The sequence below is a fragment of the Podarcis filfolensis genome, assembly GCF_964270895.1.
Source record: "Podarcis filfolensis genome assembly, chromosome: 4".
Taxonomy (NCBI): domain Eukaryota; kingdom Metazoa; phylum Chordata; class Lepidosauria; order Squamata; family Lacertidae; genus Podarcis; species Podarcis filfolensis.
In genome coordinates, this window is record NC_139607.1 from 48,694,711 (window position 1) to 48,709,935 (window position 15,225).

At 40.5% G+C, this 15,225-nt stretch overlaps 1 protein-coding gene across 1 annotated transcript in view; it reads right to left on the bottom strand.

Annotated features, from left to right (window-relative positions):
• TRAPPC10 (trafficking protein particle complex subunit 10) overlaps positions 1–15,225 on the bottom strand; it is a 44,330-nt gene that overhangs the window by 11,975 nt on the left and 17,130 nt on the right. The window contains exons 4-14 of the mRNA XM_083612511.1: positions 14,789–14,985; positions 11,618–11,813; positions 11,077–11,188; positions 10,588–10,835; positions 9,688–9,834; positions 8,619–8,733; positions 7,701–7,777; positions 6,962–7,053; positions 4,779–4,919; positions 3,732–3,844; positions 1,793–2,307 (exon numbers count right to left, since the gene is read on the bottom strand). Coding sequence (XP_083468637.1) covers positions 1,793–2,307; positions 3,732–3,844; positions 4,779–4,919; positions 6,962–7,053; positions 7,701–7,777; positions 8,619–8,733; positions 9,688–9,834; positions 10,588–10,835; positions 11,077–11,188; positions 11,618–11,813; positions 14,789–14,985 — 1,953 coding nt within the window. The remainder of the gene's footprint in view (positions 1–1,792; positions 2,308–3,731; positions 3,845–4,778; positions 4,920–6,961; positions 7,054–7,700; positions 7,778–8,618; positions 8,734–9,687; positions 9,835–10,587; positions 10,836–11,076; positions 11,189–11,617; positions 11,814–14,788; positions 14,986–15,225) is intronic.

Sequence of the window (15,225 nt, forward strand, 5' to 3'; positions counted from 1 at the left end):
CAATGCTTGAAGAAAGGTTTCTGATACATCGTGGACATTGCTTGAGGATAGCGGAGCAGAGATTTCAGCTAATTGCACTCTTTCAAAATAAAGTTGCATGAATTCACAATAAAGCTAAAGAAGCACAATGCCTAAGCACTTCAAACCAGTCTAGTCTGTTATGGGAGGCATCTACCCACTTTTAATCCAACTCCAGTTGCTTTGCCATTGTTGCCTACTCTGCTTTGAGCATGAATGGCAGTGGCTTCAGGGCAACCAAGTATACTCTACTACACTGGCTGGGGAAAGCACATGTAGGCCATACATAGCCTAGTCCTATTTTAGACAAATTGGCTAATATATAGCAAGTGACTGACAAAAAGTGAGCAATCCACTACTCTTTCCTACTAAAAAAGCATGTACCTATGAAATTCAAGACACTGCAGTAATGAAACATTTGAACAGGCCCCTGATATTATTATTAAAATATTTGCAGGCCACTATGTCATTTAAAAATATGTATCAAAGTGGTTTACAGCACTGAAACAAAACTGTGTAATAAAAACCACACAACCACAGTTAAAAACAGACATCAATTAACCATTGTGGAAGGATGTGTTCATAACCGCCTGCATAGTCCTGGTGGGATAGAACAATATTCAGCAGGTCTTTCAAAGATGGCACAGGAGGTGCCTGCTGAATCTCTACTGGCAGAATATTCCACAGGACTGGGCTCACGACACTAAAGACTTGAATTCTTGTTGCAGTCTAATGAGCCTCACCAACTTGAGGAATGACCTCATTCCTACAGATGATCTCAGTTATGGAGCTGGGATATAAAGGTTCAGGTGATCCCTGGACCTAACTTGTTCAGGGCTTTGTAAATTATGATGACAACTTTGAACCAAGCTCAGTAGCAGATGGGCAGCCAGTGCAATGGTTTTAACAACGATATAACATGTTCTCCACCAGAAGCTCCTATCAGAAGTTGGGCTACTGCATTCTGCACCAACTGGAACGTCTGAACCAGACCCAAGGCCAGTCATCAAATGGTGCGCATTACAGTATCCAGCCTTGAGGTCAGCAATGCATGGACTACAGTGGTCAGGCTATCTCTGTACAGTAGAGTGGTACCTCGGGTTACATACGCTTCAGGTTACAGACTCTGCTAACACAGAAATAATACCTCAGGTTAAGAACTTTGCTTCAGGATGAGAACAGAAATCGCGCGGTGGCGGCAGGAGGCCCCATTAGCTAAAGTGGTGCTTCAGGTTAAGAACAGTTTCAGGTTAAGAACAGATCTCCAGAACGAATTAAGTTCTTAACCCAAGGTACCACTGTATTGACCATAGCTGGCAAACCGGACAAAGCTGAAGTGCAGGTTTTTTTGTGCTATTAAAAGTTTTAAAGGTACAAACTATTGTATGATCAAGAGACTGCTTATCACTTTAAACATCTTGCAAATTAATTCTCAGCAAGCTTGACTAAAGCCATTTTCTGCACACTGTTTTGACAATGAGCATGGTAGATTGAATGTTAATTCTAGCTAAGCAGCTCAAAGTTTTTAAACTTGAGAGAAGTGACAAGAACTGAAAATAATGTGTTAAAAGATATTTGGCTAAGAGTAATCCTGATTTTCTACAGATCCATGTCACAGAACCAGCCAGACATCCTGGCACAGCTAGAAGTCTTTCTTCTAAACAAGTCAAGGCCAGCCAGGCGCGAGAGGGGCTAAAAGCAAGAAGTAGCAGAGTTGCAAATTTCAGGCAAGGGAGCAATACCAGGTTACCGCTTGCCTTCCGTAAGAACATACCTGGGTTCTGAAAGTTATGTTATTGACCCCTGGTTCCAGTATTAAGTTGCTACATTTTAAAACATGGGCACCATCCTCCAGAGTTAGCCCTGTGGGTATTTCCAGAGAAGAGCTGCTCTCCTGCCTTCGCAACAGCATGTGCACATTTTTGCAGATGATGCCTGTTGTGTTCAAGGAATTATCCGAGGGGCTCCTTTCATACATCTCATACAACTCCAACATCGGCAAGCTACTTCTTGATAGAGAGAGACCTACAACCTCATTTGGAAAGCTGATAATACCATTGGAAGTCTTGTGTTTTGTGAGCCACTCAGCTGTCTTCCGGTAGCTATTTTTTTCAATGCTGAAATGGATATTAATAGCAATCTGATCCACTTTCACCGCGATGGGCATCTGATTTGCCAACGTCAGTTCAATAGACAGTGTTCCACCCACATGGACCACCGCATTAGGAGGGTCAAAATGCAGATTCTTCAGCTGTGCAAAGGAATGCATGGACAGTATAACTTTCTGATCTGTAAAGAAACATAAAATAAGATACATGTAAAACTCTATTGACCGTACGAGTGTAATCAAAGCAAAGTTACCATTCAGCTAATACCTAGTAACTCTAAGGAAGAGCATAAACTCTTGGTTTGTGAATCTCAGCACAACTTTAGGGGCACAGATTCATAAGCCTCAATGTATCTCCAGACTCAGAGTGGAAACATTTCTGGAGGTTCTGCAGTCATGGAATAATAGCATTGTAGACTTGGAAGGGAACCCCAAGAGTCACCTAACCCCCTGCAATGCAGGGATAATATTGATGGGCTCATCAAAAGTACTCTTTGTACAAAAGTACTCTTTGAATTCCAGCTGTAGTATATATATTGTGTTGTAACACACTAAGTTATACTCGGAATAAATACATTGAAATTAATAGACCTAAGTTGGCCATGTCCATGAATTTCAATGGGTCTACTCTGACTATCACTCATGCTGGATACAGCCCATCACTTTTGCTTAATTGTGTCAAAAAGACCAAATTCTGCAACCTAAACACATCTGGACAATATATTCTCCATAATATGCTATCTATATGCCTTGCATAATTTATTCTAATTGGCCTAATCCTGGGGAGAGACAAATAACTATGTAGAGTACTATGTAAACCCCATCTCCGAACTACTAGAAATCTAATTCAGCCACTCTCTCAGCTTCATTTTTAACACACTTTCAAGTACATCTTGCCTACCATATGGGCTAGAAACTTGTGCAATAAAAATGAAAGCTGAGATTTTCAGGAAACTAAACTCTGCAACCTAATTCTGCAAATGTTATGAGCTCTGTATAATCACACAATACCTAAAGTCACAGCATCCTTTTAGTAAATTTCTGAAGCTGTTAATTGAACAAAATAGTAGGCAGAAGAGGGCAGAAGCATGTAATAAAATGAAGGAACTAAAAAAAAAATGGAATCACCTATAGAAAGTTATTCCTTCAAAAAGGAGCAAGTTGAAATCTTACAAGAGGATGAAACTAATCTTGCTTTAAAAGCCATTCAAAACCAAAAGCCACTGGCTCAGGAGTGGTGAATCTTTCTCAGACTGGGGGCCACATTTCCTTCAGGGCAATACTCTGGCTAGTGCCCATGATGGGTAAAGACAGAGGCAAAAGAGCACAGAGCAATGAATATAATTTGTAAAATAGGCTAGTTTCATACTTTCACACACCATGCTAGCCTCCGGCAAGGCAAGGCAAGGGGCACTATCAAGAGTTCGAATACATATTCCAGCCAGGGAAAAACAAAACCTCAAGGAGGATCCAAGTTAGGTCTAGTGATCTGGGCAGAGTCCTGACTGCCAGACAGAGAGGCCTAAGGTTCCCCACTCTGCCCCTAACTTCTTAAGAAAGATAGCCTAGTTGAAGTTTCACAATAAGTCTCTCTTGAAAGTCTTACCTTCACCTTCTGAGGGCTGTTTGGCAAAATTTAGTATTTCTTGGCAATAGTGTTTGCGCTCTTCCTCCGTTAAGTGAGTATCAGCAGCTAAAAGACTGCTTGTTTGAAGATAGCTGGCACGAAGTTAAGGAAGTGTGGAGAAAGGAGTATACACACACACACAAATAATATGCTACCTTGATGCAACGACAAATACTTGATTCATGTTAAAGTTTTTTTAAAAAAAATAATCAGATAATCTCCGCACCTAATTCTACATTTAAAAACCAACCTGCTTAGTAATTATTTAATTGTAGTAATTATATCAACGATGACATCACATCCCCTCTGCAACTGGAACTCAGGAGTGTTGACTTAAAACTGGGAGGCTCATAAGGATTCCTCAAACTGTGAGGGAACTGTGACCAGTTTGGCTGCCCTTTCCTGAACTCTACAATATCCTTCTTGACTTGAGGTGAAGCAACCAGAATTATTCCTAACACGGAATTTGTCTTTTTAGCCACTGGTACACACTGGGTCAACACTTTCACCAAGCTACCAACCACGATCCCAAGTTCTCTTCCCTGGAGAGTCATTGCCAGTTCAGATCCTATTAGCATATACGTGACATTAGTGGTGTAATTCAACATAGTGCTAAGTGGGTTATGCGCAAGCAGAACAAAGTCTGCTCACGCAATAGGATTTCCTCCCCTCTAAACCTTATGGAAGTTCACCTAACTCTCCAGAGCAGATTTAGGGAGTGGAGGGAGAGAAGACCGGCTGAGTCAGTGGGCCACTTCCAAGGTAGTCTACTATCAAGTAGTATATAAGTATTAAGAAATAAACAATAAATAAAAGCGATGCCAGGGCCTTTATGGCGGTTATGTGCAAAGCCCAGCAGCTCCAACACCTAACCTCCGACGAAAAATGCAAGATTGATTTTGAAGAGTTTCCAGGGTTATTGGTGCAATCCTTGGGTGACAATACTGTGCACCTTCTGCTGTACTACCCACCCTCCCCAACAAAGCACATAGGTACCTAAGACATACCCTTTGCTTTGAAGGATACTTTTCCACTTGTCCCAGGTGTTTCTGGCATTCTGCTAGCTGCTTCCGTGTATGCGTAATAAGCAGTGCCCATCCCTCCGCAAGGTAGGTTTTCAATGCTCCTTGAAGGTAGACTTCAGCCTTTTGAGGACTCTTCTTTTTCCTTGGGAAAAGAGTCACAGACAGGGAGAGGGAAAGCAGTTTACAATTTTTTAAAAATGGAAACCTTTCCTCCGCTACAAACATGAAGTATAGATTAGGTAACTAATCACTGTACTCTTTTCGGCACCTGCTGAAAACATTCTTGCTTAGACAAACCTACCCAGAGGGTTAGAAAGCCAAGGTGATTTTAATCAATTTTAGTATTTAAACTTTTATATTTTTTAAGTATGGGTGTGAATTTTTCTCAATTTTATTGTTCTATCTTTTTGCAAACAGCATTGATTTTTTTTACAATCAAGAGGCATGTAAATTTTATACTGTAATAATGATAAATATATAGTAATAAAATAACTAATACCCTATTCAATATGCTTAGCATTCATTGCACATGGAATGGATTGTTAAAATACCTTGAAAGCTTTTAAGCTCATAGAGTCCTTGATAATATTAAGCTGTGTGCATATCTTGATAGAGCTACAGAGCATTTACCCCTTCCTTGTCTTAGATTCCATATCAGTGTACACACACATAAAGGAATGGGGGTTAGGGATCTAATTATCAGGATAGCTAATACAATTTTGAGCACATATTTTTGCTGTTGCAGCATAGAGAAGCTAACTGGTTAACCAAGCCATTTTTGTTTGTTTGTTTGTTTCCAATTATTTTTCAGAACATGTGCCTAAAACGTCTCTTAATTTCTAAGTGCATTATTTATTATTTATTTTATTAAATATATTTTCAGCCTGCTCTTTATCCGAAGATCTCAGAGTGATTTATATCTCCATTAAAACCGCAGTCAATAAAGCAAGCAGATAAAAGTCCATAAAATCAACATCAAACCCCAGAGATGGTTCTCATTGAAGAGAATGACTAAAATCACTGAAAGGCTCAGACAAACAGGAAATGTTTTCACTTGGCACAAAAATGTTAACAAGGTCAGTGCCAATCACACTTTGAGGGAGAAGGCATTCCACCATCCGGGAACCACCAATGATGAGGCCGAATCACCTATCCCCACATAATGCATCTCTCCTAATAGTGAGACTCTGAGATGGGCCTCCCCTCCAGATCAAAGAGACTGGGCAAGCTGGTAACAGCAGAAGCAATCCTTCACATACTTGGATCCCAAGTCATTTATGACTTTAAATTCAGCCTGGAAAAATACAGCCAGCCACTGAAGATCTTTTTGGGTTGGTTTTAATGCGATTCCCCATGGCTCCCCCAGACAATACCCTGGCAGCTGCATTCTGGCACTAATTGGAGTTTCTGGATCATTTGCATAGGCAGCCCCATGTAAACTGTGTTACAGTAGTTCAGATAGTAGGTTAGCTGAGCATGAGTAACTGCAGTTGAGTTACCTCTATGCGGAAACAGATGTAGCTGGCAAGATAGATGGAGTGGGAGAGGGTACTTCAAAACTCAGAATCCATCTCTGTTTCCTGTGACAGTGTTGAATCAGAGAACACTTCCAACTATATACCTACTACTTCAAAGGGAATGCAACCCTATCCAAATCAGGGAACCTATCTAGTTCCCAGGCCAAATATCTGTCTACCCACACAGCTTCTGCCTTCAAGATGCAGTCTTACTATAGTGGCCCTCATCCAGCCTGCTGCTGCTGTTGTTTATTGCCCACCCTTCCCCCTACAGCCTCCAGACACCAGCCCAATACCTTCCAGTCTCATCTTACTCCAGCAAGAAGTACTGCTGGATTTGTCAACAGCCTACACTGCTGACACCTTGCTTCCCTGATGTCCTCACCCAGCAGCTTCATATAGATACTGAAGAGCATGAGGGCAAAATGGAACCCTACAGGACCCCACAGCAGGCATCCCAAGTGGGACCTGTACATAGGAGTGGAATAACTGTAACAACGTATCAGAGACAATCCAGGAGGACATCATAGTTAACGGTATGAAAAGCTGAGATATCAAGGAGAATCAACAAGGATGCACTGCCACAGTCCCTCTCTGTCCCTCTCAACTAAACTTTCAGATTAAAAGTTTTGTTCCTTAAAAGGCAACCATTTAAAGTTTTCCTTACATATAAAATTCTGCCAGATCCTTTCCAACAAGCTTTGCTGAGCGAGATCTTCCAATGTTTTTGTACATTTCAATAGTGGCATGGGAAAGATCCTACATAAGATAAAAGAAAAGACAAGGGGCTTTAGGACAAGCTATCTTACAACAGTTCTTTGTTCCAAAACTTTATGTTTAATATATTCAGAAGCATATGTCCTATGGATTGAACACAAAGATCTTTTCCAAAGTTCCTTTGGGTTTTTTGTTTTTGTTTTTGCACTGTTGTAAGTTGTTGATTACTTATTGAAAGTTTAGAGGAAATCTGGCAAATATTTTAAAAAGCTAATTACACATACAAGAATTCCACCATTGTATTTACTCCATATAAACAAACATTTAACCAGCCTCCATATATTCAAATATGTTATGCTCGTTATCTTCATCAGCTATGTATTTTTGAAAGTCTATCCATTTGTTCTCTATAGGTTTGGACACCTATTGAGATATCACTATTAAACTCGCCACAAGGGTTCCCAAGGTGGGATAGTAGTTTTTGCCAACTTTTGGGTGCTGGCTGCCATTTTGAATCAAGACTTTGAAGATCCCTCCCGACACTGATGGTGAGTCTATACTATTTATTAAACTAGTATAGTATTCTGCTGCAAATATTGACTGAAGACTACACCCAATATATTATACACTCTATAATATTTTGTTCTCTTATTTAGAGTCTACATGCAGAATATATATAGCATACTTACTAAGTAGTGATTTTCAAAAGCTTCTACAGATGATAAGGCCTCTTTCAGTTTCTTATAAGGAGATTGTGCTGTATTGGCTTCAAAAATAAAATAGGACAGATGTAAGACTTCCGTTTTCAAAAGGCAACTAAAATTAATGCAGGAAGACACCACACTGCACTTTATCCTGTGCTATATTTTAAAGAACCAAGATATTAACATTAGGCGAGTCTGGGGTTTTCTATCTATGATTCAAACTCAAATGTGGGCTTTGATTTGCTCTTATTTCAGCACATCTAGCTGATATATCAAATATTCTGTCAGTGCAAAAAAATTAGTTCAGTTGGTTAGAGCATGGTGCTGAGAACACCAAGATTGCAGGTTCGATCCCTATACGGGATAGCTGTCTATTTCTGCATTGCAGGGGACTGGACTAGATGATCCTCAGGGTCCCCTCCAACTCTACAATTGTATTATTATTTATGTTAACAGGAACACAGTTCTACCCTTCTTTATTTTCAAAGGAAATAGTGATCTTTTAAATTTTCACTGTACAGCAAGACTAAAAGTGTCATTTAAAAAACAAGCAGCGGCTACACACAGTTATCCGAAGGGATAGTACATCAAACATATAACGAGAAACTCTAATTACCAGCATCATTATGCTATTTGACTACAGAGTTACAAACTTCCTGTCCACCACTCCAGTAAGTATAGCATAAAAGAATTTCTGTGGTATTCAAAAATGGTCCAGCTACATGCATTGTGGAGAAGATTAATCCCTTTTCAGTATGAACACTTCAGTAGCAAACTGTCTCTGAACATGGATAACTTTGGCAAATACTGAAGCAAACAATAGTTGTCCATCAAAAGCATGACTGACATCAAGAGAACTTATTGGGCCTTCACATAGTTTCATAAAACATTTTCTGTAAATACCTGTTTCAGGGCGTTCAGCTCCAAGTCCCGCTAGAAGATCAACTGTTCGATTAAGATCTTCTGAGTTGGGCCCATTTTCTGACACAAGTCCACATAGGTAACCCAGGGACTTCAACTGCAGAAATATAAAGTTCTGTCATTGTACTCCATGACAAGAGAAATATGAAAACACTGGCTACATTTTTAACTCCCAAGTCACACAAAGAATCTTGCAACACCTCACAAATTTATTTTGACAATCATAATGCCTCAATAACTGCTAAGTTTCTGTCTTTCCAGCAAATAACATCTATATTTCCAGAAAATAAATGTGAGCAACTGATAAGAGTGGGATAACAGATGAAAGAAACCATCTTAAACCTGACAGATTCATTTCAAACAGTGTTATAAGTCACACGTATGCATCGCCTCCCCAACACATCCGAAATCTTACAGGGCACCTGCAACAGAACTACCATACTGAGTTAGTCTGTTAGCTCTGAATTCTTTCCGAAACAGTAACCAACCAAATGCTTCACAGTATTTGTATAATCTGCATAATCATGTAAAATCCCATTCCCCTGTTTGCAACTGGTCATATCCCAACATGAAGTTTATCAGATGAAGGATCCAACTGCATCGTGTACATATAGGTCCTACACACATTGGACTGCAGACATGTACACCCCTATGCAAATACAATTGTCCAGTGTACAATGTGGAGAATAGACTGCCATGCTGAGCAGGTGGCCTGATCCCCTCACCCAATGTACCCATGAAAAACTACATTTGTATGCACATGCCAGGGTCTTGGGCGGGGGGGGTGGTGGAGAGAGATTGTCAGCTAGACTGATGCAAGAAGTACAAAAGTTCATTATCTGGGAATGTAGCTAGCCAAATGTATCCTGGTACAGTGTTTGGTTAAGAAGAAAAATGAGTGCACTGCCCTTACAAACATTTGTCTGATCCGTTAGAAGCAGAACTTCAGTATCATATTGGCCTATCTCTCATTAAACAAAAGTTGTACTGATTGTGACTATGAAACTTTTCCACTGACAGTTTGGCAACATGCATCACTCCCTTTGTTTACCTTTTCAGTGGCGTAACTCCATAAGCCGACTGTGTGGGAGACATTGGCGTCAATCTGAGACCGATCACAGCAACCTTCTATTCTCTGCAAAACCTCCAAGCAGCTCAAGAAGACCCAACAGTCCAAAGCGCCAGGAGGAACAGAGACCTAAAGAACAGCAGACACCGTTCAGACCCAACGTATATTCTTATAAGGCAAAAAATGTATAGATTAGTACTAACGGCTTTTAACGGGGGGTTGTGTGCAACACAAAGCCAGGTCTTGAGGGCAATCTATCATCTCCTGCCAAACACCACAAACTTCCACACAAACTAGCTAATCGCTTTCCAAAAGAGGCTCAAGTTCTTGCCACCCTAAACGACCCTTAAGCTCAGGGTTGGGAAGACTTCAGGTTTGCAGGATTTACTTTGGGTCTGTCTTTTTATTAGAACCCCAAGACCCAACAAAAAGAAGTCAGGTGCAAATAGTGTCAGGAGGCAATGTAAACTATGAGCAGACACTCGGCTGGGATCAGGAATTTGTTTTTAGTAACAGAATTGAGCTCACAGTTCTTTCACACACAAAAATCTACTCCTGGTTCCTACCTCCACCAGCATTTCTCATCATAATAGACTTTAAATTTTTTTATATTTTATCTATCTATCTATCTATCTATCTATCTATCTATCTATCATCTATCATCTATCTATCTATCTATCTTTTGGTTGTAGCTATCGTTAAATGATAAGGAGTATGAATCCTTGCTGACATACTTCAAATCACCCAGAAATCTACCCGCAGACCCCAATCTCTCTTTTGCCCACCCCTGTTTAGGTCACTCTATAATCCAGAGCAAAACAAGGAGCTAGGGAGGAAATTTAAGCATTAAATCACTTGACTGATTAATTTACATAAACTTACTTCAAGGAGCTTTAGCTCTTGCACACAGTTGTGGAGAAGTTCTAGCGCTCGCTGAGATACCTCCCATGGTCTCTGGAGAAAGATCAGCAATGTGCACTGGCGAGAAAAGAGGTAACTGCGCAGGTCTAACAGAGTGGCTTCCTGGTTCTGAATCAGTTCTCTTTTCTCCATGTCTATTGGCTTACGAAGAACCAGCCCATTCCAGCTTCGCACCGGTTGGCAGAAAAAAGTCAGCCAGTTTGCACCATCTATGCAAAACACAGTGAGAGGTAACGACACCTGGCACATTGAAGCAATGTGAATTAAGCTACACACATCCGTATTAAAGTTTTCTGTTGAATACACTTTTTATTACAGGGAAATAAAAAGTTTACACAATCAAGTGGATTATATGTAACCCTTGGATTGCTCGAATTTAATTCTGCAAAGCAAAAGTCATCAGATCTCTTCATGGAAATGCTCAATTACACTTCTGATTTAACTACTTACCACCAGCTCCAAAGTTGACAACATACTGGGAGAACAGGGCATCCAGCTCATCGTATTGCACAAGGGCATCCTCAAATTGCTGCAGCATTTCAAAGACAAAGGCCAATTCTTCCTTTTAATATATAAAGAAAAATATGTTAATACCGTGAAACAAAATGGAAGCAACAAAACAGTAGCAACAAAAAATGTACAGTACTTGGTATCTCCCCCGCCCCCCGCCTGGCAAAAATAACCGAAGACTACTCTTAGGAAATCAAGGGCCAATTTTTAAGAAAAGTCTTCACTCTTGAAAATGTGTTAATCGTGGTGGTACAAAGTGGGTACTGGTTGGCATCTTTAGATCCCTTTCCTATAAGCTCTGTGCAAGGTAGCTAAATTGACTCATGCAAGAAAAATGAAACACTGAAACAAAAACTTTTGCTCATGATTTTAGCTCTACGCAGTTTAAAGGAAACAGTTTAATGCAAACACATTGTTGGATGCAAGCAGTACAAGACTAGTTTTAAAAAGGTTTATTTTTCCACAGACTGCTTTACTATACCTGGACCATAAAATATTCACAAAAACTCCATCCTGGCTCCGTCCTCTTCTCCCTCAAAGTTCTCATGTCATCCTCAAATTTGCCAAGGTTTTTGGTAAAAGACATGAGAAGCAGGGTCCTGAGTTTTGTCAAGAAGGCATTCCAGGACTCCTGAGAGCGGGAAGAGTCTTTCAAGGGGTCAGATAGCACTACACATCTGTAAGGAGGAAAGAATCATAAAATCGTATAATCATACACGTTGGAAGGGACCCTGAGGATCATCTAGTCCAACCTCCTGCAATACAGGAATATGCAGCTGTCCCTTATGGGGGATCGAACCTGCGACCTTGATGTTATCAGCACCATGCTCTAACCAACTGAGCTAGATTAATTAAGATTTTGGTCAAGAGTGGACAAATCAAATGGGATACTAGACTTGCCAGGAGGTTACTTTCTTTTTAGCAAGAATAACAGGAAAAGGGTTTAGTTATATATCCCTTCAAACCAGCAGAGTCTCAAGGTGTTTTAAAATACCAAAAAAAAAATCTATAAAACAAAACAAATGTAAAAGATTAAAAAGTGCTCCTCCTAAGACAAAGTGGAGGGGCCAACAAGAGACATCCCATCTGTAGGGAAGAACCACCCAGTTTCAAGGTTTCAGTGTTGAAGGCTTTCACAAGCAAAAACCCAAGACAGATCACTTGCACTGAGGTGTTATAAAGTAAGGAAGTAAAGAAAAAGGACACAGAGTGCTTAGAAGAGGTTTGGTCAAAAGGAACTCCTCAGAGGTACCTAAATAATATCTGCATGCGGCATGATATGTGTGTGTGTGTACACACAACCTCTGTCCTCCTTCCAAAAATATCCCAATGTTAGTAAAATAGGCCAGCCTGTTATCCAGGGTATCCAACTTTCCATTCTGATTAAGCCAATAAGAGAGCAGGCAGCAAAGGAGCAGTGCCGCCTAAGGACACAACTTTAGCAATGGAGAGTGGAAATACGAGCTGCTTTAGTGCATCATTATTTCCTATCTAACTGCAAAAGTGTGAGGAGAAAGACAAGGCTGAGAAAATGGCGAGACCCAAGCAAACCTGGCCTCTATTGGCAGCTCAAAAGGGGCCCTGTTAATATTAGCAATCCCACCCTGCCCTGCATAGCAGCATTAGGACAAAAATAAATTTGAACAGCGCTGTATTGACATGCCCCATGGTGCACCAATGTTCACTTGAACAACAGGACTTACCCTCCCACCTTCCCATGCACCATCCCTAAATCTGCTCTGGAGGGTTGGGAGAGCGCCAGAACAGGAATCACTGCACTGGCCGAATGTTCTCCTTAGCACTATATTGGATTCCACCCACCCACCCCCGCTTCCCACCAAAAGGCAGAAGCCTCTTGAGTGGACATTTCTTGCTGGCCCTGCTTTCTTCCAGAGGAGGAATCACAGAATTCAAGTCCAACCCCCTGCAATGCAGGAATCTTTTGCCCCATGTGGGGCTCAAACCCATGACCCTGAGGTTCTTTAAGAGTCTCATGCTCTGCCAGCTGAGCTAGACTTAAATCTTTGCCACTTTGCTCTGTTCCTGGCTGAACAAGAATGCGTATTTTCATTTGGAAAGTTTTGTGAAAGTGGTCAAACTGGAAGAAAGTCAACAGGCTATTTTTTGTTTCAAAATATTCTGAAATATTTTCTTTCACCAGCCTATTTTGCAACACTCACCGGTTACAAAACCCTGTGGTTTCTTTCTATCAAATGATTTCTAAGCATGGACTTCATGGAACTTCAACTTTGTAACTTTGTGACTTACACCCTAAGAAACTATGTGATTTGTCAGAGAGTAACAACAAGAGCTATTTCCACTGCAAGTTAAGTGTATGTTTTAAAGGTAAGGTAAAGGGACCCCTGACCATTAGGTCCAGTCGTGGCTGACTCTGGGGTTGCAGCGCTCATCTCGCTCTATAGGCCAAGGGAGCCGACGTTTGTCCGCAGACAGCTTCTGGGTCATGTGGCCAGCATGACTGTATGTTTTATCCAAGTGCTAATTGGTCTGAGTTTTAAAGACAGGCTAGAGTACAAATGTACATATATAAATATAAAAGTGAGCTGCCTCTGCCTTATTTCCACCAATTCCCCACTTCCTCTTGTCCTACATGTCAGGCCTCTCCTGAGTGCCCCCTCAGGGAGCACTGAGGCTGCAGTAGAATAGTAGAAGCCATTTTGGCATATAAGCAACATAGGAATGAATGGATGAATGAACAAATGAACAAACAAACAAACGTATAACAGTGCAGGGAACTGTTTTGAGTGTTCTTGTGCAACTGCAGCACTGAATAATGCCTAGTATGGAATCCTCTCAACTAATGTGGTATGTCCAGGTTTCTAATAAGCCCTTGTATACATATTCTCACACTATATAGTTCTACAGCATGTGTTCCAAAAGTTACAAAATAAGTACAAACTAAAGGACCACTTCACATGTATTAGAATTATTCTTAAAATAAGCAAGCAAATTTTAAATCAGAGGTGTGGAACCTGTGGAGAGCCAAACGTTGCTTGATTACAACTTCAATCATCCCCAGCTACTGACTGAGGCTGACAGGAGTTGGAGCCCATGAATACCTGAAGAAGTATCAGATCGCTTGTAGAACAAGGTTATCTTTTACCCTCTCATAACTTACTAGGAAAAATTGATTTGTTGATAAATACTAGATGATATCATTTAGAAGAGACTCAAGAATAATAACAAATATTCTTTCTAAGAGCTGCCACAAAGATACAAAATTTAAGCCGTGTTTGACAGTATAACAATCTTAGTTATCTAGGATCTAAATTGTTTTTGTAAGCAAGCTGACAAGCACTAGACTTCTGTGATGTTGACAACATGCAAACATAATATCTGAAGCAGTCCCCCAGCATCTCTAATGGCAGGAACAGATCGAGCTCTGAAGCTTCTCTTTCCCACTACTTTTGGATATAACAAGGGTCTAACCTTACACTGCTAAGATACATTGTGGATTCCAACTCTCACCAGCCCCAAATAGTACACCCAATGGTCAGAAGGATGGGAGCTGCAGTCCTGCAACATGAAGAGGGCCCAAGATGCCCCACCCTTTTCTCAGATGGAAGACCATCAAAAGTTGTCCAGCTACAAATACAATAAATTAAAATTCTTAAGCTCCAGAATTACTTACCTGTCACTCTGCTTGTTACAGAAGTCATTTCTTATTTTATCTACTATAGATGTTCGGGGAAGGATGTTCGTTTTGTTTTTTTTCTTGGCATCACACTCTACCACTACAATTAACCAATCCATAGAGCTGTGAACTTTTAGGACATTCTGCCACTTGGTGATGTCATCTTTTACTGTAGCTTTGTATACTTCTGTGTCCTAAGGATATAAGAGATTAAAACACAACATCAGGTTTACTGAAACATACTTGAAATGCTTTTTCCTGGAATGCCAGGGGGTGGGGAGTTCTAAAACTATCAAACTGAATTGGGGGGGGGGACTCTAGTATTTTCACTTGACAGAACTCTCTGTAAAAGATTCTTCAACAGTTTACTTTAAATACACACTGTTAACACTAGTTTTGCTAACTAGATGAGGCATAATTTTAGTTGGCACAGA